We start from the raw sequence: 24,644 nt of genomic DNA on the forward strand, positions 1-24,644 counted from the left end.
TGGAGACTTGAAGTCTGAGTTCCTGCTCACACCTACCCTAAAAGTCTTGAGGATCATCCTTATCTCCGGACCCAGATTCAATTTCTCCTACATCAAAGCACATTCCTGTTTCTGCTGTAATACGTAATAAAAATAACACAGCCTGCCTGAAAACTGTATAAAAACCACCTGATTTCAGACCTCGAGGTTCGCAACCTCTGCTCGGCTCTGAGCACATTTAGAACCTCTGACTGGCCAGAATAAACGGTACTTGTTTGCAATTGCTGAGCACATGCCTTTTTCACTATTCTGCGCTGGGCAATTGGGGAATGGGTTGTCCAGACTTTTCAATGTTTCAGATCTATGCAACATAGTAAGCAATTCAGCTTACATAATAGGATAATTCCAAGGCATAGTGACCACCTCTTTAAATGCTCATAACCAGGTTGTTCAAGATTTGCTGCAGCTATAACAAGCCCTTCTGCAAAAACTTTCTGAGCCAATATTTATCACTCACATAAGAGCCCACTCTGGCCTCTCAGAGCCGATGGCTTTAGGGAATGAAACTGCTGATCATCTATCTTACTATGTCTATTTCTTTTCTTTTCTTTTCTTATTTTTTTTTTTTTTTTTTTTTGGTTTTTGGGTCACACCCGGCAGTGCTCAGGGGTTACTTCTGGCTCTAAGTTCAGAAATCGCTCCTGGCAGGCTCAGGGGACCATGTGGGACGACGGGATTCAAACCACCGACTTTCTGCATGCAAAGCAAACACCTTACCTCCATGCTATCTCTCCAGCCCCTAGCTATGTCAATATTTAAGTTGCCTGCAGAAGAACATCTAGCGCTTCATACAAATGCCTGTCATTTTCATGTCAACTATCATATCCCATGGAAGCAAGCCAGGCAAATAGTTGATACATGTACCATTTCGCTCCCTAGAATAAAAAGACACATGTAGCTGGGGCTAACTCCCAAGGGTTACAGACTAATAAATTGTGGCAAATGGATATTATACATGTTGACTTTTTCTTTTTTTATTAATATCTTTACTTAAACATCTTGATTACAAACATGATTGTAGTTGGGTTTCAGACATGTAAAGAAAAACCTCCTTCACCAGTGCAACATTCCCATCACCAATGTCCCAAAAATCCCTCCTCCCGAGATAGCACAGTGGTGTTTGCCTTGCAAGCAGCCGATCCAGGACCAAAGGTGGTTGGTTCAAATCCCAGTGTCTCACATGGTCCCCCGTGCCTGCCAGGAGCTATTTCTGAGCAGACAGCCAGGAGTAACTCCTGAGCACCGTCGGGTGTGGCCCAAAAAAAAAAAAAAATCCCTCCTCTCCACCCCTCCCCCACCTGTACTCTAGACAGGCTTTATATTTCCCTCATTCATTGACATTGTTTTATTTTTTTGGGGGGTCACACCTGGCAGCGCTCAGGGGGTTACTCCTGGCTCCATGCTCAGAAATCGCTCCTGGCAGGCTCGGGGGACCATATGGGATGCTGGGATTTGAAACCCCATCCTTCTGCATGCAAGGCAAACGCCTTACCGCCATGCTCTCTCTCCGGCCTCCATTCACATTGTTTTATTTTTTCCATTCACATTGTTATGATAGTTCTCAATGTAGTTATTTCTCTATCTGCACTCATCACTCTTTGTGGTGAGCTTCCTGTAGTGAGCTGGAACTTCCAACCTTTCTCTCTTTTGTCTCTGAAAATTATTGCAAGAATGTCTTTTATTTTTCTTAAAACCCATAAATGAGTGAGACTATTCTGCGTCTATCTCTCTCCCTCTGACGTATTTCACTCAGCACAATGGATTCCATGTACATCCATGTATAGGAAAATTTTATGACTTCATCTCTCCTGATGGCTGCATAGTATTACATGCTGACTTTTTTTTTTTTTTTTTTTAATTACACCCAGCAACGCTCAGGAGTTACTCCTGGCTCTATGCTCAGAAATTGCTCCTGGCAGGCTCAAGGGACCATATGGGATGCCGGGATGTGAACCACTGACCTTCTGAATGCAAGGCAAATGCCTTACTTTCATGCTATTTCTCTGGCCCCATATGTTGACTTTTATCAAAGAAACCCTATCTTCACGTGGTGGTAAATACATATTCCCATTTTATATAGGGAGTTCCAATGACTTCAGAACGAGCTAAAGCAGTTTGAACCTTCATGATCCAGTGCTTTTCTGTTATGGGTGTCCTTCAATCTGTAAAGACAGACAATGGCCCAGTCTACACTAGTAAAACTTTTCAATTATTTTGTAAGGAATGGCAAATCAAATATAAACAATCAAACATCCCATATAATCCGCAAGGACAAGTCATAGTTGAAAACTCATAGAACTCTCAAAACTCAACTACCCTATTTTCCGGTGTATAAGATGACTTTTGAAACAAAAAAAAAGTCAACCGAAAATCAGGGGTCGTCTTATACACCGAGTATATCCCGAAAAATGTTTCAATTGGGTCACATCCAATTGAAAATTGTCTGAATATTGCCACAAAACGAATTTTCCAATTCAATCCTGCACCAATCACTGCAAGGCTGCTCGGACCGCCTCTCTAACTTAGCCAATCCAAGCAGGCTTTTGATGCATGCAAATTAAACAATGTTCTGGACCCGAATCTACACTGTCAAAAGCCTGCTCAGATTGGCCAGAGTAAGAGAGGAAGTCTATGACAGTATAACCTTTGGACCTTTGCTTGTTGTGATTGGCTCACTGTGGTACATACAGTTGCAGCACAAGAACTTTCTGTCTGATACAGCGAATAGAGGCCTAAACCTATGTTTTAACTGCAAAATTAGGGGGTCGTCTTATATGCTGGCAAATACGGTATTCAAATATAGAAAAAGAGGCATGCCACCAGTGGACATTTTATCCTTAACAATATTTTCACTAAACTTCTTAAATTTACCCCAAGGAGAGCCCTATACAGCTGTAGTAAAACACTTAAAAAAGATGTTCAGGGGCTGGAGAGAGAGCATGGAGGTAGGGCATTTGCCTTGCATGCAGAAGGACAGTGGTTCGAATCCCAGTATCCCATATGATCCCCCGAGCCTGCCAGGTGCGATTTATGAGCATAGAGTCAGGAGTAACCCCTGAGCACTATCGGATGTGACCCAAAAACAAAACAAAACAAACAAACAAAACAGATGTTCAGATACAAAAATAACAATTAATTCACCTATTTGGGTAAAAATGAATAATAAATGTATCGATGATAATCTCATTTGAGGTAAAGGATATATATGCTGTTTCTTACAAATGAAAAAACTCAGACCACAAATGCATAAGAGTGAACCAATATGAATTATTCAAAAAAAAAAAAAATGTGGGCAGGTGGGGCCGGAGAGATAGTGAAGCGGTAGGACGTTTGCCTTAGATGCTGAAGGACGGTGGTTCAAATCCCGGCATCCCATATGGTCCCCAGAGCCTGCCAGGAGCAATTTCTGAGCGTAGAGCCAGGAGTAACCCCTGAGCGCTGCCGGGTGTGACCCAAAAGCCAAAAAAAAAAAAAAAAATGTGGGCAGGAAACATATTGTGATCTCAACAGGTAACCGAGGTTAAACTGACACTATACTATGAAGCAGAGACTATTGGGAGTGGAAATGACCAGTTCCAGAACCTCAATGCTGTAAATGAGAGAACTGGTCCTGCTCTCATCCAACTTCATAATTTAGGAAACACTTGTTACATGAACTCAGTGCTGCAATGCCTGTATAATATCCCAGTTTGACCAATTACTTTTACCAGAACCATTATAAGGACATTAACAGGTCAAATCTGTTGGGACATAAGGCAAGGTAGCAGAAGAGTTTGGTAAGATTATAAAAAGCCGGGGCCGGAGAGATAGCATGGAGGTAAGGCGTTTGCCTTTCATGCAGGAGGTCATCGGTTCGAATCCCGGCGTCCCATATGGTCCCCCGTGCCTGCCAGGAGCAATTTCTGAGCCTGGAGCCAGGAATAACCCCTGAGCACTGCCGGGTGTGACCCAAAAACCACAAAAAAAAAAAAAAAAAAAAGATTATAAAAAGCCTACAACTAGGACAGAACAGGTATATCAACCCAAAAAACTTTGGGATGATCACTGGAAAGATAAATAATCAGTTTGCAGTAGACAGTCAACAGGATTCACATGAACAACTTCTATTCTCGATTGAGGGTCTTCATCAGGATTTGAACAAAGCTGATATGAAGAATAGACATACAGAAGAAAATAAAGATAATTTTGTTGACTCAAAAGCTGTAAAATGGGCAAAAGAGGTGGCCCACATGGGACGGACTCAGGTTCAATTCCTGGAATCCCATATGGTACCCCGAACCTGCCAGGAGCAATTTCTGGCCACAGAGCCAGGAGTAACCCCTGAGCACTCACTGCTGGCCGTGTCCCAAAAAACAAACAAACAAAAAAAGTTGGAAAACAATCTTGGCAGGGACACAAGCAATTTAATGAGTCTATTATTGATCCAACTATTACTGTTCCAAGATCATCTTTTTTTTTGGGGGGGGTATCACACCCGGCCGTGCTCAGGGGACCATTTAGGATGTCAGGATTCGAATCACTGTCCTATTGCATGAAAGGCAAATGCCTTACCTTCATGCTATATCTCTGGCCCCAAAGATCATCTGATATCTACAATTCAATGCCTCATCTGCCACCAAGAATCTAACATCAGGGATCTTGACTCATTTATTCTTGCCTTTGACACTTACAGATAAATGCAGGCTGCAAGATTGCCTTAAAGTGCTTTTAAAAGATGAACTAAAAGGCAATAATAGGGTTTACTGCAGCCACTGTGACACACAGGATTCCTTAAAAAAGACAGAATTTGGGCCCGGAGAGATAGCACAGCGGCGTTTGCCTTGCAAGCAGCCGATCCAGGACCAGAGGTGGTTGGAGCTATTTCTGAGCAGACAGCCAGGAGTAACCTCTGAGCAAAGCCGGGTGTGGCCCAAAAACAAAAAACAAAACAAAAAAAAAAAAGAAAGAATTTTGGAAACTACCACCTATTCTTTTAATACAGGTGAAACACTTCTTTTATGATGACAAGATGATGAAAAAAAACTACAGACCTACATGGACTTTCCTTTAGAAAACCTTGATCTATCACAGCATACTACGGACTCTAAGAACAACCATGAAGAATATAAATTATTCTGTTTTGAACCATTATGGAGAAATGAAAAAGGGTCATTGCATAGCCTGTTGTAAAAATATAGCAAGAAAACACTGCTTTAAATTAGATGATCAAGCAATTTCAGAAATAGGTAACTCATCTATAAAATCTTCAGTAGCCTATATTTTTTAAACTTCAAAGAAACTTGCTACTATAAATATAACTGTTTAAATTAGTGAAGATTTAACTGAATACTCCTTAGAGATGTCTATAATTATCTAACATTTTTACCTACAGAAAAACAGCTGCAGGATGTAGACTCCTACTACAGTACTCATTATTAGAATGTTTCAGTGTCTTAATTTCTATTTTATTATGTTTATAATAATCTTTAATGTTGGGCCAGAGCAGTGGCATTGCAAGCAGTAGGGTTTTTGCCTTGCACACGCTAACCTAGGGTGTGGTTGAATCCCAAAGTTAGGGATGATTTCTTGCTACGGGGGGCCTTCCACCCTGAACATTTGCCTTGGTGACTTGACTTGGGCTTTATTCACTTGGACATCAACCGTTCACCTTGAACCATATGGTCCCCCATGCCAGGAACGATTTCTGAGCGCATAGCCAGGAGTAATCCTTGAGCATCACCAGGTGTGGCCCAAAAAGCAAAAACAAAACAAAACAAACAAACAAAAAAAAAAAAACTTAGGGCCGGGCGGTGGCGCTGGAGGTAAGGTGCTTGCCTTGCCTGCGCTAGCCTAGGACGGACCGCGGTTCGATCCCCCGGCGTCCCATATGGTCCCCCAAGAAGCCAGGAGCAACTTCTGAGCGCATAGCCAGGAGTAACCCCTGAGCGTCACAGGGTGTGGCCCGAAAACCAAAAAAAAAAAAAAAAAAAACCTTAAACGCTTCTGTTAATAGTGATCTGTGGAGTTTGGATACCCTAGTTTCCATCCAATCGATGGATCCTTTTGTCCATCTATGTGTGAGTATGTGTGTGTGGTGGCCACCTCTATCTTTAATGTTTGTCCGTATTAGACATAATGTTTGTTTATATTGTATTTAGCCCTTCCTTCTTGCATATGGCCATTTCTTTTTCCCGGAAAGATGATGCCACTGCTGTTGCAATGGTCACACTGGTCCTTATGCTATCACTCTGGTATGTAAGTTTGAAGGATCAGTTTAAATCAACTCAGCCTACTGTATGGATAGTGGGGCTTGGGAAGTACCATTGGATGTGAACTGCTCAAGGTCCTCTACAATGGCTCATCGTACAATAGGTCTCCTGCTTAGTCATCGCTCTGGCTGCCGCTGCTGTCAGAGTCTCAATTCTTGGAATTGCAAGTCATCCTTAAGGAAGGAAGGCACACTGACTGCTATTGCTGATGTGCTTTTGGTGGTCAATTTCTACCACTTCATTTCACCAGAGACTGTTGCTCACAACTGGTTTGGGATTGAGAGAGTCTTGAATCTAGGACAGCTCCTGATCTGTGAGTGCTGCAAGCTGTTTGTTCAGACTCTACAAGACTGCATTGCACACTGACGTTGAGATCTGGAATTTACCTACTATTCTCAGATTATCTCAAAAGACTTAGGAGATATGTATACCCTCTTTGTTCAGTTAAGTGTATCTCATTAACATGTATATTCTCTGATGTATTATGCTTTCCCATTTTTATTTAGATTTGCTAGTAGATAGTCTTAGAAGATAGTAGAGATACCCATAAAGTCTATGTGCTTTTAATAAAACCAGGATAGGGTTTGTTTGTTTTGTTATCTTCCCCTTAGCCCCAGAGCACTTAGCCCCCACCATGGCACTCTTCTTTCTGCATAGGTGCATTAAAATTAACAAATATTAGAAACTAAGAGGAGTTAGGGATGATTTCTTGCTATGGGGGGCCTTCCACCCTGAACATTTGCCTTGGTGACTTGACTTGGGCTTTATTCACTTGGACATCAACTGTTCACCTTGAAGCCTTGGGTCCAGCATGGTTCTCCGCAGCAACACCAGGAACTGACCATCTACCAGTACAGACCCTGGATCTGTACCGACTGGCTGGTCTCTCCTCTCAACATCTAGAAAAGTTCTAGAGATTGAAATCTCTCCCAACCCTGAAGAGGGGTGAAACAGACCCCCTTCTAACAGGACATTCCTACAGAAGAAGAGAGGCACAAGGCCACCTTCCAGTTCATCATTTTGATTTAACCTTCAAAACTTTACATTGGGGGCAAGAGAGATAGCATGGAGGTAGTGTGTTTGCCTTGCATGCAGAAGGACAGTGGTTCGAATCCCGGCATTCCATATGTTCCCAAGTCTGCCAGGCACGATTTCTGAGCGTAGAGCCAGGAGGTACTCCTGAGAGCTGCCAGGTGCGACCCAAAAAAAAAAAAAAACGAAAACAAAAAACAAAAACAAAAAAAACACTACATTGGTCAACCCTAGGTAACCGTCATATTATAGGGAGACCATAAAGGCAGGTTGGGCTAGCAATATTGGAGACCATTTAGGAATGGAACTGTCTTGGCATTTACTTGTCCCAGGATGGGCTAACATGCTAACCTGACAATGAAAGCTGTGTTTGAGAATCTTTTCTGGGATGTTGGATTTCAGTCCCACCCTAATCAATATTCATACTCCACCCTAGGGTGTGATCTGGTGATGGGGTATTGGATTATTCCCTACTTGGTATTCCTCTCCCACCCTAGGGCGTGGCCTGGTTCTTGTCAATAAAAGCAAGGGTCTGAGGAAGGCAGATGCTCTTTAAGTCTTCTTCCACTAAGCTGCATTCCTTCTTAGGAGCAGAAAGCTTGGGTGCCTGAATTCCTTGCTTGAGGGCTGGATTTCCTGAACCTGCACCTTTTCACTGTGTGGATTATTTCCTGTGTCAATGTTTGCTTCCAGACCTGCACCGCACTAAAACCTTGTTTTGGAGCCCTGGGTTCCACTAGCACTGGACCCTTGAAGAAAGACTTTGGGGGTAGATAAATTAGAGTGGCTGGAGCCTATAAATGATCTTAAGGCAGGATGCTTCCTTGGTAGGGATACCCTATTGTTAGGCCAAAAGTTTTTTCTTTATATTTTCCCAACTTTTGCTGCGCCTATGCAAAATATTGCCAACCTTTACCTTTATCTCTATCTCTAGAGGCATCGTCCTAATCTTAGAACCACTGGGATGTGAATTATTTTGTTTTTCTATAAAGTCAATTAGGGGGAGATGCTGGATTACTGGTCCCACCCTAATCAGTATTCATACTCCACCCTAGGTGTAATCTGGTAATGAGATTATTGAATTATTCCCTACTTGGTATTCTTCTCTCACCCTAGGATTTGACCTGGTTCTTGTCAATAAAAGCAGGGGTCTGAGGAAGGCAAGAACTCATTCTTTGATCTTCTTCCACTAATCTTTTCCTTTTTCGGAGCAGGCTTGTATGGTGGGATTCCTGCTTGAGTGCTGAATTTCCTGAACCCATTCCTTTTTTTTTTTTTTTTGTTTTTTGAGCCACACCCGGCGGTGCTCAGGGGTTACTCCTGGCTGTCTGCTCAGAAATAGCTCCTGGCAGGCACGAGGGACCATATGGGACTCCAGGATTCGAACCAACCACCTTTGGTTCTGGATCGGCTGCTTGCAAGGCAAATGCCACTGTGCTATCTCTCCAGGCCCTTGAACCCATTCTTGTACCTTTTTACTCTGTGGATCATTTCCTGCGTCAACAGACCCGCATCTCACCAGATCTTCCTTTTGGGGCCAGGGGCTCCAATTATATAGGTCTACAACAAGTGGGGTGTGCTGAGGGCCTGCATCGGCCCAGTGCCACCCTACCTGCACTCATCCAGAACCTTCTCAGATAGAATGACATGCGCCAGCCCTCCCAAGAGTGCCAGCTCAGTACTTGTTGCTGCACACACATTCAGGCACAACAGAGCATAGCAGACTCTGTCCCTGCCAGTAGCTTCCGCCTGCTCATGGCATCATGGGGGATGAGGAGCTGCCTTCCAGGCATGGGAGAACCACACTGCTCAGCACGCCATGTTTGTGTTTGCTAGTGACCTACATATGGCAGGAAACTGGCCTGAGTCGAAGAAGCATGCAGAGTGCAAGGTAGGCAGTGTGATCCCACTGTGATGAAGCATGACAGTCATCCAGAGGCTTCAGATCCCCCCATGATAGACTTGAGAGAATGATTGAGCACAAATTTGGAGGCACTGTCAGTGGAAATGTCCACAGTGCTCAGTCAATTAAAACACGTGTCTACTTCCTATTCCTGTTTGTGTGCGGGATGCAGGCTTCAAGCAAAACCAAGTATTGGAACAAGACAAATGGGGGAGAGGATCAGACAGAGACTGACTGTAATACCTTACTTTTCTCCAAGCACCGGTGCCATAGCACCCCCATTCTCTATGGTCTGAAAATATGTGACTTCCACAAAAAAGATACCATTTGTGTTAACCCAACAGCTGCAGTTTGTTTCTTTTGTTTTGGGGTCACACCCCACAATGCTCAGGGCTTACTACTGGCTCTGTTCTCAGGGATCACTCCTAGTGGGCGTAGGAGACTATATGGGATGTCGGGGATGGAATCTGGATTGGCCATGTGCAAGGCAGGTGCCTAACTTGCTTTTCTTTGGGCCAGGGGAGGGTCACACCCAGCTGTGTGTGGCTCTATGCTAAGGGATCCCACTCAACGGGTGCTTAGGGGACCATAAAGGGGGTGTCAGGGATCAAACCTAGGTGAACTACATACAGGGCACGTACTGACCACTGTACTATCTCTCTGACCCATTCATTTTTGGAGGTGTTTTTTGTTTTTCTTTTTTGGGCCAGCGTTTACTCCTGGCTCTACCCTAAGGCATCAGTCCTGGTAATGCTAAGGGAACCATATAGGATGTCAGGGATTAAACTCAGATCAGTCACATACAAAGCAAATGCCATCCCACAGTACTATGGTTCTGGCCTCCTGTAGCATCATTTTCAAACAGAATTTTTTCGAGGCCATTCTCCCACTCCCAGTGCAGAATCTACTCCTGCACAGAGCATGCTCTCAGCCCTAGGGCTGCCTCCTTGGCACCTACAGCACCATCCAAAACTTTTCCCTTTGAATCTGACAATACACAAAACAAAAGCTCCCTGGTGTACACTTTTGTCACAAATCAACGGGTCATGAGATTAACAAGCTTGCAAAAGACTGCTACAGATCAAGGCTCGGTCCTGGGTCAGAGAAACTGAAGTCCCCAGTCAAGGGCTGGGCCTGTCAGAGCTACAGGCTCTTCACTATTGGCCACAGAGAGATTCCTGGCCCAGAACACCGTGGCGAGAATCAACTGGTACCAAAGGCAGGATTAGGGGCCAGGGACCTCTGCCAAGGCAGGCAGGGAATTTCTCAAGCCATGGTGAGAGAGCGCTTGATGTGGTGCTCATGCATGGTTCCTGCAGGAACGGGACTTATGCTGGTCTCACTGGGAGCAGAAGCAGGAGCAGTAGCAGTGGGGAGTGAAAGGAAAAAGAAAAAGGGCCATACAAGGTCAGCTCTGCACAGGTGTCACAGAAGCAGAAGCTGCTAAGACCAGGAACAGTCCCCAAAAGCAGCTGCTACAGATCACAACTGAAAGCAACAAGACCATGGTGACAGCACAATTCCCAAGATCGGGGATACTGATTCCTGCATGTATGAGGGACAGAGATGCGCTTAGGCACCAGTACCTGGTCTAGATCCAGAGACGAGTATACAATCTTCCCCCTATCATCGCCGGAGAACAGTTTCATCCCGTTGGGGCTCCAGGCCAGAGCAGTTATGCTGGTTTTGTGAATGGCCGAAACATCGAATCTCCGGAGCTGGTCAGAGGAGACAGTAGGTAGAAGCATGAGGCCGACGGCAGCTGCAGGACCTCAAGTAACTGGGGCACTTCCCCAGCTCTCCAGGAAGAACCCTGCCAATCCCCGAGTCCCCTTCAAGCCAGCCCGTGGGAGCACAAAAGTGTAGATGAGCAAAGGGGCCATCCAGCACAGGGTGAGGTTTCTCTGGGCCATATTTCTAAGCTGGGGTTTCTCCATGCAGACTCCCAGAAAGGTCAGGAAGCCCAGGCACCGAAGTTCTCAAACGTACCTGCTTGTTTCTCCCCGGCAGTGAAGACACCAGCTGGAAAATGGCGACCCTTCCTGAGGCCGTGCCTGCTGCCACCAGGTCATCAAAACAGCTCAGGAGCTTCACCACTGTGATGGATTCCATCCTCCCCTGAGAGGACACAACAAAAACCAGCATCTCTGAATGAGGATGGGTTGGCAGAGGATCTCACAGAGGACCTGAGAACAGATGCCACATGGCCAGGCCCTCTCTGGCCACGTAGTCTCCCATAACGCAGGAACCACCACAACTCAGATCCTCACTTCTGAGGAGGGTGAAACTTGGGTGTGAAGAGACTCTATCTTGTCCAGTGAGCACTGAGAGTGTGGGTGAGCCAGGCTATCTCCTCACAGCCTGGCTGCAGTGCCCAGAGCATGGCATGGTATGGTAGTTTCTCCAGAGGCCAATGTGCCAGACTCTTGGAGCAAGGCTATTCAATAAATAGCCCTTCGGTGGCATGCATGAAAGTTCTAGTGCTAGCACCAAAGCCCTGGTGAACAAAGCAGGCATGCAAACACTATACACACACATCTGACACACTGCAGAGCAAGTGGGCACACACGATACACTGAAAAGCAGGCATGCAAACATTGCATGCACGTCTGACACACTGGAGAGCAGGTGTGCAAACACCTTACCTCCATGCTATCTCTCCGGCCCCAAATTGCAATAAATTTTTAAAAATCAGCCTGTCATGGGCCAGAGAAATAGTACAGTGGTAGGGCATTTGCCTTGCACATGGCCAAGGCAGGATGAACCAGGGTTCAATTCCAGCATCCCATATGGTCCCCTGAGCCTGTCAGGAGTGATAGGAGTAATTTCTGAGCACAGAGCACAGACCCCTGAGAACAGCCAGGTGTGGCAACAAATAAAAAAAAAAAAAAAAAAAGAAAGAAAGAAAGAAAATTGGCCTATCAACTGCAATTTGAGGGAAAAAAATCTCAGAAAGTAAACTTATGTCAAGAGAATAATGAACAGCTAGTAAAACATTTCTTTCACTGAGTCACTAGAAAGAAAGCTGAATTCCCACCACCTAGACAAATGAAGTATATGGTGCTTATCCCGTCAGGATGAGGCTCACTCCACACTTACTTCCTCCCAGGTTCTGACCCTCTGCTGCAGCTGACGCTCCATGAATGGAGCAGAAAGCATGCATGGCAGTGGGGTTGGCAGGGTCACACACATGCATGACAGTGGGGTTGGCAGGATCACACGCACACATGGCTGTGGAGTCTCTGGGTCACACACACTGCAGGCCTTATGTACAGGGCCCTGGTGTGCACTTAGCTGAGACACACACCAGTACTGGCTGGGGTGACACCAGACTCAGATCCCAGGACCTCTGGGTAACTTCCATGAGGAAAAGCAGGGAAGCAAAGGGTAAAGCACTTGTACCTGACATGACAAAAACTCTCATTCACTTCACTGGCTAAAACCAGATGGAAGTGAGGAAGATTGTCAACACCTGAAGCCCAGACAGAATGTCAAAACAAAAAAATTAGAACATATAGGACACTTGGGTGGAGGGTAGCTGACAACAGTGGGGGATTGCATGGGGATACCGTATGCCTGAAACTATCATTAATGACTTTGCATAACATAGTGCCTTCATTTAACAAAAAATGAGCAATAGTACAGCAGGAAGGACATTTTGCCTTGCACAAGGCAACCTGAGTTACCATTACCTCCAAGAGTAATTCCCAAGTATAGAGGCATGAGTAAACTGTGAGCATTGCTGGGTGTGGGCAACCCCGAAAATTTTTTGTTTTTAAATTAAAGATAGAGGGCCGGAAAGATAACACAGCAGTAGGGTGTTTGCCTTGCACACAGCCTATCTAGGACAGATAATGGTTTGAATCCCGGCATCCCATATGGTTCCCCGAGCCTGCCAGGAGCAATTTCTGAGCACAGAGCTAAGAATAGATCCTGAGGGCCCGGAGAGATATCCAAGACCTAAGGTGGTTGGCTCGACTCCCAGTGTCCCATATGGTCCCCCGTGCCTGCCAGGAGCTATTTCTGAGCAGACAGCCAGGAGTAACCCCTGAGCACCACCGGATGTGACCCAAAAAAACAAAAACAAAAAAAAAGAGTGTGCAAGCAAATAACCTAACTCAGTGTACTATATTTGTAGACCACATTTTTTTTCAAATTAAGTAGAGGTTTACCAAACAACAACAACAACAACAACAACAGCTTTAAGTGAAAATTTTAGGAGGCTGGAAAAAAAATGACAGTGGGTAAGGTGTTTACTTTGCACACAGCTATCTTGGTTCAATCCACAGAGCCACATGTGATACAATGATAAATACTAAAAATAGCACAAGTCCTGCCAGGTATGCCTCCCAAAAGAACAACAAAAGAATTAGAATTCTAGGGGCCGGAGAGATAGCATGGAGGTAATGTGTTTGCCTTGCGTGTAGAGAAGGTCGGGGATTCGAATCCTGGCATCCCATATGGTCCTCTGAGCCTGTCAGGATTGATTTCTGAGCATAGAGCCAGGAGGAACCCCTGAGCGCTGCCAGGTGTGACCCAAAACCCAAAAACAAACAAACAAAAAAAAAGAATTATAATTTTAATCATTAAAACACTGATTGGGGGGCTGGAGAGATAGCATGGAGGTAAGGCGTTTTGCCTTGCATGCTGAAGGTTGGCGGTTCGAATCCTGGCATCCCGTATGGTCCCTCAAGCCTGCCAGGAACAATTTCTGAGCGTAGAGCCAGGAGTAACCCCTGAGTGCTGCAGGGTGAGACCCAGATACCAAAAAAAGAAAAAACAAACAAACAAACAAAAAAAACAAAACTGGTGTTTCTCTTAAACACAAAATTAGAGAGTAAGGCCTTGAGGCTTTGAAGAAAAACCATGATTTGGTCACCTTTGGGTTTCTCACAGAAGCTAGGGACTCAGAATAAAGAGATAATCCCTAAATGGGTAAATTCAGTAATGGCATGTCAGCCTGTGGTGTGTTCACTGGCATCGAACAAGGCAAACATGAGACCACTGGCTGCATGCTCCTGGAAATGATCTGATGCATAACAAGTCTACAGAGCACGGAGAATAAGAGAGTGAGGTAGGGGCCGGAGAGATAGCATGGAGGTAAGGTGGTTGCCTTTCATGCAGAAGGTTGGTGGTTCGAATCCCGGCATCCCATAGGGTCCCCCGAGCCTGTCAGGAGTGATTTCTGAGCATAGAGCCAGGAGTAACCCAAGCGCCACTGGGTATGACCCAAAAACAAAAACAAAAACAAAAAAAGAGAGTGAGGTAAAGTGCTTTTAGAAATAAAGTGCTAGGGAAACACACTGCCTGCCAATGTTTTCTATTGTTTCAAGCATGGAAACATTCTCTCAAAGGTAGGAAAGAAGGAAGAAAGCATCTCTGCTTGAGATTCTGATACGTGAAAGTGACTCTAAAGGAGTATTTGTGTGAGGAGCAGAAGCCCGATTTGAGCAGGTCCCAAGGGGTAGATGCCACCCAGAATGGACCCCAGCCACAGAAGAGCAAGACTCGGGGGCTGGCATGGTGGCACTAGAGGTAAAGTGCCTGCCTGCCTTGCCTGCGCTAGCCTAGGACGGACCTTGGCTCGATCCCCTGGTGTCCCATATGGTCCCCCAAGCCAGGAGCGACTTCTGAGCGCATAGCCAGGAGTAACCCCTAAGCGTTACAGGGTGTGGCCCAAAAACCAAAAAAAAAAAAAGAGTAAGACTCACCTCAAAGTTGTACTTTCTCATCTGGTTGACATGTCGGCAGTACAGGTAAAGCATACCAATGCTGCTGCCCACGGCGATGTAGTCCCCATTGACATCCAGGGCTGTGAGGTATACCACCATCGAGCGGAAGCCCTTCTGGATCTTTGTGGGGATGGCATTGAGCAAATAGTACAAAGGACAGAACTCTCGGAATGTGACAGGCTCTGATGTGGACGCCATGATCCAGCTTCCTGCCAGTGATCTTCAGGTGGGAAAGATATTGTCTTGGCATCTGGGCACCTGGGGCAAAACAAGGAGGCATCAGCACCTTTGAATGTCTGTTTATGCATGAGAAGCCACTTCTGGCAATAAGAGCTGGCATTCTCAGGAAACAAATAATAATAATTATAAAAGCTAGAGCTTAACTAACTAGGGAAAGAAAAGCAGGCACCATAAAGCTTACTTAGAGGGCATGGGGAGAGATCTAGAAGAACTAGTACTCTTGTTTTTCATGTTTCAACCCCTTGAACCCTATGGTCCCCTGATCATTGCCAGGTATGAACCCACTTTTGAACAATTAAATCCAAAATGCTATTCATTATAAGCTTACACTATGTCAAACCAGAGAAAGAACAGTAAAAACTATTTTCCCAAGAGAGGCCTGAGAAAGAGTGAGGACAAAGTTCACTGTCATGGGTCTCACCTGCAGGTACCTGAGAGAAGAGCCTGTGGCTATGGGTGGTGCGAAAAGAAGGGACAAATCTCTCACCACGGGGAGCTCAGATACTGAGTTGGTGGAGAAATGCCCCTGCCCCTCCAGTGGCCTCCAAGCCCAGCAGCATGTGCATGACTCTAGGTGGCTGTAATCTGTGGCACTCTTTTTTGTTTGGTTTTAGGTTTTAGGGCCACACCCAGTGTCACTCAGCAATCTATGGGACGCCATGATCAAACCCAGGTTCTGGGAAGCTGAGTACAAGGCAAACGCCTTACCGCTGTGCTATCGCTCCAGCCGCAATAATCTGTGTCACTCTCGCGCATAAACACTCTGCCAGGTGACAAGGACAGAGGGACAGAGAGAGGGCAGAGAGAGGCAGAGTGTCATGGGCTGGTTAGGGACCAGGGCTTCTCCCTGCAAGTCTATACCCTGTCCTGAGTGAGAAGAGCAGGGGTCTGGCAAGAAGCCCCTTGAGATGCCAGCTCTTGGGGGCCTCACACATTGGAATAGGGATCCCTATTGAAAAGCTTTTTCACCCCACCAGCACCTCAAAAGCCACCTCCTCTACAAAGCATTTGTCACAACCCTGCTCCCTCTTCTCTGTGGACAGGCCTATTCTGGAGTCCTCTTCAGCTGGTCTGGGTATCCGGTCACTTATCCATCCCCCCCCCCCCCCCCCCCCCGCACCTTGAAAGGGTCAAGCCCATGGGAGGTGCTCAGGAAGTGTGGGGGAGGAATGAGATACAGCAGGGTTGGAGCTGCCCATGGTAACAAAGTGCAGAGACTGGCCACGGATATGGCCAGCAGTGCCCAGTTCCAGGCAGCCTTGGTAAAATGTGAGTCACAATTGGTCACAGAGCTACATGAGGCTGAAGGGGCACCTGATGGGCAACTTCTCTGACACAGTTCACAAGTGCGGCTGAGGCAGCTTAGAAGCCTTTTACTTTTGGTTTCTGAGTCTCTGTACTCAGAAATCGCTTCTGGGAGGTTCAGGGATGCAGAATATGGGATATGGGATGCTGGGATTCGAATCACCATTAGTCCTGGATCAGCTGCGTGCAAGGCAAACGCCCTATTGCTGTGCTATCTCTCTGGCCCCATGCTAAGGTTTTTAATTCATTTCTATGGCACACTCAGCAGTGCCTGAGGTACCCCCATGGTGCCTTAAAAGGATCATACCAGGGTCAGCCATTTGCAATGCAAGCATCTTATCCAATATGTTCTGACTCCCAACTTAGAAGTTTATATATATATATATATATATATATATATATATATACATATATATATACACACACATATATATGTATATATTATATGCTTTTTGTGGGGGCCACACTGGCAGTGCTCATGTGTTACGCCTGGCTCTGCACTCAGAAATCATTCCTGTCAGGCTATGGAATGCTGGGGATCAAACCTAGGTTGACAGCGTGCAAGGCAAACAACCTACTCAAGTCACTATCCTCTGGTCCCTATATATGCTTTTTTAATTGAATCACTGTGAGATAGTTACAAAGTTGTTCGTGATTTTCAGTCACACAATGATCAACATCCATCCCTTCACGAGTGCACATTTCCTGCCACCAAAGTCCCGAGTTTCCCTCCCACCATCCTCCCCATCACCAGTCTCTTTGGCATATTTTTCTTCTCTCCCTCTCCCCTTTTTCCTTTAAGGCCCTGGATTTGCATTAATGTCAATGAAGGGTGGCATGCTTATCACTTTACCTCCTTTCAGCTCCTAGTTCTTGTCCAAAAGATCATTAAACTATCATTGTCACATGGTCTCTTTCCTCCCCTAACCTCATTTTCCTGAAAAGTCCTCCTGGCCTTCATCTCTATTGCTTTTGGGTATTATTACCATACTATCATTTTTTATACCCCATAAATGAGAGTAATCATTCTTTTTTGTGTGTGTGGTTTTTGGGTCACACCCAGTGGCACTCAGAGGTTACTCCTGAGTGCATAGCCAGGAGTAACCCCCACGAGTCACCAGGTGTGGCCCAAAAAACAAAAATAAATAATAAAAAAAATAATGAAAACAAGGGTCAGAGAGATAGCATGGAGGTAGGTCATTTGTCTTGCATACAAAAGGATAGTGGTTTGAATCCTGGCATCCCACATGGTCCCCTGAGCCTGCCAGGAGCAAATTCTGAACGTAGAGCCTGGAATAACCCTTGAGTACTACTGGGTGTGACCCCAAAACCAATAAATAAATAAATAAATGTGTTTCTTGCAGACAGCAATATATTGGCTTCAATTTTCTTTTCTTTCTTTTTGGTTTGTGGGCCACACCCAGTGACGCTAAGGGGTTACTCCTGGCTATGCATTCAGAAATTGCTCCTTGCTCAGGGGACCATATGGGACACCAGGGATCAAACGTCAGCAGCGTGCAAGGGAAACGCCCTACTGCTCTGGCTTCAATTTTCTTTCTGTTTGTCTTGGGGCCACATGCAATGACGCTAAGGGTTATTCCTGGCTATGCGCTCAGAAATCGCTCCTGGCTTGGGGGATCATATTGGACGCCAGGGATCAAACCAAGGTCCATCCTGGATCAGCTGCGTGCCAGACAAATGCCCTGCAGCTGTGCTATCGCTGCAGCCCTGGCTTCAATTTTCTTTTTTTTTTTTTTTTGGTTTTTCGGGCCACACCCGTTTGATGCTCAGGGGTTACTCCTTTTTTTGTTTGTTTGTTTTTTTTTTTTGTGGTTTTTGGGTCACACCCGGCAGTGCTCAGGGGTTATCCCTGGCTCCAGGCTCAGAAATTGCTCCTGGCAGGCACGGGGGACCATATGGGATGCCGGGATTCGAACCGATGACCTCCTGCATGAAAGGCAAACGCTTTACCCCCATGCTATCTCTCCGGCCCTCAGGGGTTACTCCTGGCCAAGCACTCAGAAATTGCCCCTGGCTTGGGGTGACCATATGGGACTCCAGGGGATCGAACCACAGTCATGATCTTTCCTTGGCTAGCGCTTGCAAGGCAGATACCTTACCTGTAGCGCCACCTCGCCGGCCCCAAGGTTTCAATTTTCTTTTTTTTTTTTTTTTTTTTTTGGTTTTTGGGCCACACCTGGTGACGCTCAGGGGTTACTCCTGGCTATGCGCTCAGAAGTCGCTCCTGGCTTGGGGGACCATATGGGACGCCGGGGGATCGAACCGCGGTCCGTCTCCTAGGCTAGTGCAGGTAAGGCAGGCACCTTACCTCCAGCGCCACGGCCCGGCCGGTTTCAATTTTCTAATCCATCTTGCTACTATGTCTCTTAACTGGTGCATCTCTCATTGACATTGAGAGATTTTTTTGGTTTATTAAATCACAATGACTTATTTATAAAGTTGATAGTTGAATTTCTGTCATACAGTGTTCCAATACCCATCCCTTCACCAGTGTTCATTTCCTGCCTTGCATTTCCCATTACCCTCCAATCCTCCTACCCCACTCCAAGACGGCCTCTATGGCAGAAACTTTTCTTCTTTCTCTATTGCGAGATTACGGTCATGGAATCTTGTGCCATCTTTATGCAGTAGAAGTTTGTGGGGTTTGTCTTGTCTTAAAATAGCCCCTTCAAGGCCTCCCAATGCTTACCACACGCTGTGTTCTTTACACTGACTATACAGAAAGAGGAGGTACAGTAAATGCACCCCATATACACCTCAACCCAGACCCTTTGCCTGGTCTGTATTGTGAATGGGGGTACAAAAAAAAAGTAGCCCCTCCAGTTCTTCTTTTTAAAATTGGATTTTTGGGGCTGGAATGATAGCAGAGCAGTAAAGCATTTGCCTTGCACGTGGCCAACACAATAAGACTCCAATTGAAATCCCAGCATCCCATATGGTCCCGAGGCTGCCAAAAGCGATTTCTGAGTGCAGAGTCAAGAGTAATGCTGGTATGAACCAAAAACCAAAAAAATAAAAATTGTGGGGCCAGAGCAATGGCACAGTGGTAGGGCTTTTGCCTTGCACGTGGCTGACCCAGGACAGACTGCAGTTCAATTCCCCCAGCATCTAATATGGTCCCCTAAGCCAGGAGTGATTTCTGAGCACATAGCCAGGAGTAACCCCTGAGTGTCAACAGGTGCAGCCCAAAAATCCCCCCCAAATAGGTTTTTAAGTCTATAATGCTCCTAAACTATTGTTTATCCATGAAGCTCTACATCAGTGGTCCTCAAACTATAGCCCGCGGGTCACATATTGTATTTGTATCTGTTTTGTTTCTTCATTGCAAAATAAGATATATGCAGTGTGCATAAGAATTCGTTCATAAGTTTTGTTTTTATTATAGTAAGACCTTCCAATGGTCTGAGGGACAGTGAACTGGCCCCCTGTTTAAAAAGTTTGAGGACCCCTGCTCTACATCATTCTTTCAAATCTGAATGAGAGTTTGACTGGGTAAAGTATTCTTGGTAAGGCATTCTTTATGTTGGTATTTTTTTCTCACCATATCCCACCACTGTCTTCAGGTCTGAGCACAGAGCCTGGAGTAACCACTGACCATTACTGAGTGTGGTTCAAAACCCAAAAGAAAAATAATTCTAATAAAAATTGCAATTTTAGGGATGGAGTGATAGTAGAACAAACAGTGTTTGCCTTGCACATGGCCAACCCAGATTTGATCTCCAGCACCCCATATGCCCGCCCCCAGCACTGCCAGGAGTAATTCCTGAATGCAGAACCATGAGTAACCCCTGAGCACCACCAAGTGTAATATAAAATTTAAAAAAATGTAAAAATAATCACAATTTTAGGTTGTGGGGAGTTGCACAATGGTTAAGGGAGACTGCTTAGATGCACAAGGTCTTTTGAGAGCTGTAGTGACCTCCAAGAAATAGCCCTGGCCCCTGGATATGCCTTTCGCACTCAGTTCCCAATACTGTAGGATGGAACAGCCTTGCACTCTCAAGCACTGTGGGAGGGAAAAGCTCTGTACTCTCAGGTTCCAGCACTGTGGGAGGGAACAGCCCAGCACGCTTAGGCACTGTAGGAGGGAACATCCCTGTACTCTTAGGCACTGTAGAAGAGACCACCCCTGCCAGAGTGATAGATAGCACAGCGGTAAAGCAGAGGATGGACCCCGGATCGAATCCTGGCATCCCATATGGTCCCCTGAGTCTGCTAGGAGTGACATCTGAGCGCAGGGCCAGGAGTAACCCCTGAGAGTCGCCGGGTGTGACCCAAAAACAAAAAAGAAAAAAAAAAAAAAAAAGGAAGAGAACAGCCCTGCACGCTCAGGTACTGTAGGAGAGAACAGCCTATAAGTATTGCTATAAGTCTTCCCTGAGTAAGGGAAGCCACCATTTTTCAATCTTCCTCAAAAGTGAGAGAGCACAATTCTGGGGTTGATCACAAACAGTATCATTGTTTAGTATTCAGGCTTGCCTTCCCCTTCTAGCCAGGCTGGAGCCTCTTCCTAGAACCCCTTGTTCCTGAAGCCCCACCCATGCCCCAGATTCTCACTCACAAGGCAGAAGGAGCTCTGTGATGCCAGAGCCAAAACTTCCCCAACATAGGTGATAAAAGAGAACTCTTAAAACATGGCCATCAAATAAAACTTTATAAGCACACAAGCTGAACAGCACTTCAATAGGACCTGTTTGACGGGTGTCCTGGAAAGATACTCTTCATAGTTAATCCTTTGGAAAGGTAAATAAAACTGCAACAAGAAGCCCCTTCATAATGAACAGAGAGACCGAGTCAGGATGATAGAGAAACTGGCCCCACTCACAGTGCTGGTTAGAAACAGCCAGAGCGGGCCCGGAGAGATAGCACAGCGGCGTTTGCCTTGCAAGCAGCCGATCCAGGACCAAAAGGTGGTTGGTTCGAATCCCGGTGTCCCATAGGGTCCCCCGTGCCTGCCAGGAGCTATTTCTGAGCAGACAGCCAGGAGTAAGCCCTGAGCACTGCCGGGTGTGGCCCAAAAACCAAAAAAAAAAAAAAAAGAAACAGCCAGAGCGGTGGAGCGAGCGGTAGGGCGTTTGCCTTGCAAGCAGATAACCTAGGACGAACGTGGTTCGATCCCCCAACATCCCAGATGGTCCCCCAAGCCAGGAGTGATTTCTGAGCGTCACCAGGTGTGGCTCCCCAAAAAAATCTTAAAATGAAACAGTGATGGGGCCGGGCGGTGGCGCTAGAGGTAAAGTGCCTGCCTTGCCTGTGCTAGCCTTGGATGGGCCACGGTTCGATCCCCTGGTGTCCCATATGGTCCCCCAAGCCAGGAGCGACTCCTGAGTGCATAGCCAGGAGTAACCCCTGACCCCGTCACCGGGTGTGGCCCAAAAACCAAAAAAAAAAAAAAAAAAAAAGAAACAGTGATGAAGCAGCTGACGTAGAACCAAGCATTTCCCGAGACTTAAATGTCATCCTGTGACCGGCCATTCTTTTTCTTCATTTTCTGGGGGGAGGAGGAAAGGGAAGCAGCACATCTAGCTGTGCTCACTCCTGGTCAGAGGACCACAGCGGGTACTGGCAACGGAACTAGTTCAACCACATCCAGGCGTGTGCCTGCTGGACTATCACTTCAGCCCCATGACCCTCTGCTGGAGAACTGAGAACCCACGTCCTCACCAAATGTGTCCCAAACGCAGACTGCACTGGGCCAAAAACACCTGGCCACACAGGATGGGGCTCAGTCATCAAAAGGAAGGGTCCCCACACAAGATCCACTATGGACCAAGGTAAGTGCAATTACCTGGATGCAGACAGGAAGAGGCAAAGCCACATTTCCCACCTCAGCAACAACCAGCGCCAGTCCCTCTGACCATTCGTTTCCTTTTTGGTTTCTGGGTCATACCCAACTATGCTCAGGGGTTACTCCTAGTTATTTCCCAGGAGGATCACAGGGATATCAGGAATTGAACCCAGGTCAGCTGTGTGTAAGGCAAGCACCCTGTACTGTACTGTACTATCAATCCTGCCCCTGAACCATCTATTCTTAAGCCCAACCATGATTTATCTAGGAGTTAAATCTTCCTCCTGAAGCCAAGGAGACAAATCAGTAGCTTCACTTCCAGATTTCTGCCACTTCCTGGATCACAGGCCATGGGCGCCAATGCCTTCAGAACTCAGAGAGAGACGTAGTCTGTGAGCTGGGCTAGTGGGCTGTCAGGCTTTCAGAGTCCTTTTCGCATCCTCTTGCTTTCAAGATTCCCAGTAGCACCTCTAGACCCCAAACTCCTGCATACTGAGAAATCTCACGCCTCACAGAAATACTTGTTTTCTTATTTGGATTTCTTGGCCATACCCAGCAGTGCTTAGATCTTATTCTTCGATCTGTACTCAGGAATCACTCCGGGAACCATATTTGATGCCTGTAACTTCAATCTGGCTTGGCCATGTGCAGATGCCCAACCCACTGTGCTATCTTTCCAGTCAGGAAACATGTGTTTCCTTGCAAGCAGAGATCTTCCTTGACTCGTAATAAACCAGACACACTCTGGGAAAAGTCAATAAAGCATTTACAGCTAGGGTATAGTTTAGTGGCAAAGCCCCCATGTCCAGTCCACGAGGCTCCAACTCTGATTCTAGGCACTCCTCGAGACTGAGCGCAAAACGAACCGAACCTACGAAACAGAAGGGGACAGTCGTGCCTCATCAATGCCCCAGCGAGGCGGGGCGGCCCGCGGCCGTCCCCTCGGGGCTCCCCAAACCAGGCCGGCCAGGCAGCCGGACCCCGCGGGGCGCCCACCCAGACCACCGCCTGGGGTGCGCGCGGGTGTCGCGGCCGCCTAGGAAGCCCAGCCCGGGCCCCGAGCGGCCAGGCGGCGTCGCGAGGCGCGGGCAGGGCGATGGGGAGAAGCGGGGCCCTCCGCGGGCACGGGACCGGCGGGCCGGACTCACCTCCCGCGCAGCCCCTCCGGACGAGGGTGCCGGGCGCGTCCCCCGGGCAACGGGCGGCCTCGGGGCGCGCGCTTCCGCGGGCGAGAGCGTCCAGCGGCGGCGCGCCGGAAGTGACGCACTCGGGCCGGGCCCGCCCCTTCCGGGTCCGCGAGGCTCATGGCCGCCGGCGAGGGCGTCCACCGGGGCGGGCGGCGGCGCGCCGGAAGTGACGTGCTCCGCCGGACCCGCCCCTTCCGGGTCCGCGAGGCGCATGGCCGGGGCGAGTCGGCGGCCGGGCGGGACGCCGGGGCCGGGGGCGGCCGAGGGCCCCGGACCCAGGAAGCCGGTCTTGTCTGTGAGCGCGAGGAAGCTCAAGGACAACGCCGCCGACTGGCACAACTTAGCCCTGAAGTGGGATTCCCTCAACGACGCAGGCTTCGCGGCCGCGAGTGCCATCGCCAACCTGAAGCTCAGCTTGCTGTGAGTCTCAGGGCAGCTGCGTCGCAGTTTGCTGAACCGGGAACGGGGCGGGGAAAGAGGTAAAACTGGGGAAATGAAGTCGCACAACACCCGGGAAGCAACTCGACACACGGCACCTGTGTGCTTGTTGTGTGCCAGGGAGGTCATGGCTGCACAGGCCCAGCCTGACTCTGGACGGTGCGGAGCATCCTGCCAGTCTCACAGAGGCAGCCATGAGGCCTGCACCTGAGACCCCCCTCGGCTTGCATCTGCCCGAATGCCTGAAGACAGCGCACACTGCACCCAGGCCAAGGATGAGACTCTTGGGCAAGTCAAGAAGCCACTTCCAGTCCTGGGGGAGATGACAGCTAAGGAAGCTAGGCTGCATGGGTGCTGAGAGTTCTGAGCCGAGTAAGGCTTCGTGAGGTGAAGCCTGGGCAGACTGAGGCCAGAGCCCCTAAGGGAAGGGGCCTTCCACTGAAGAGGCCACAGGAGAAAGGCTGAATAGCAGGGCAGCAGGGGTCCCCATGAATCCTGCCTGGGCCTCAGAAAGCCCATCAGGTAGTGTTCTTCCAGCTGGATGAACGACCACCCTCAGGGATTTCTTTGTTTCCCTCAGTCTACCCCCTACTGGGGCCTCGCTCTCACCTGCCATGATCTCAGTGACTTATCATTGCAGCTCACACCATTTCTTTCACTCTGTCCAGGGATAAAGACAAAATTGAGTTAGAGAGCAGCAGCAGCCTGACG

The 24,644-nt window shown here is 47.4% G+C and overlaps 1 protein-coding gene and 1 non-coding gene across 4 annotated transcripts in view; one reads left to right on the top strand and one right to left on the bottom strand.

Moving 5' to 3' along the window:
- The window catches only part of TECPR2 (tectonin beta-propeller repeat containing 2), a 53,301-nt gene extending 38,087 nt beyond the window's left edge, over positions 1-15,214 (bottom strand). For all 3 annotated transcript variants that reach the window (XM_049790321.1, XM_049790320.1, XM_049790319.1), the window contains exons 1-3: positions 14,934-15,214; positions 11,212-11,340; positions 10,809-10,940 (exon numbers count right to left, since the gene is read on the bottom strand). In XM_049790321.1, coding sequence (XP_049646278.1) covers positions 10,809-10,940; positions 11,212-11,340; positions 14,934-15,152 — 480 coding nt within the window. In that variant the 5' untranslated portion in view covers positions 15,153-15,214. The remainder of the gene's footprint in view (positions 1-10,808; positions 10,941-11,211; positions 11,341-14,933) is intronic.
- Positions 15,215-19,192: 3,978 nt separating this feature from the next.
- On the top strand, positions 19,193-19,325 carry LOC125995591 (small nucleolar RNA SNORA51). Its single transcript, XR_007491088.1, has one exon. It is a non-coding gene; the product is annotated as a small nucleolar RNA SNORA51 (small nucleolar RNA).
- Positions 19,326-24,644: the final 5,319 nt, after the last annotated feature.

The sequence above is a fragment of the Suncus etruscus genome, chromosome 17, assembly GCF_024139225.1.
Source record: "Suncus etruscus isolate mSunEtr1 chromosome 17, mSunEtr1.pri.cur, whole genome shotgun sequence".
Classification (NCBI taxonomy): domain Eukaryota; kingdom Metazoa; phylum Chordata; class Mammalia; order Eulipotyphla; family Soricidae; genus Suncus; species Suncus etruscus.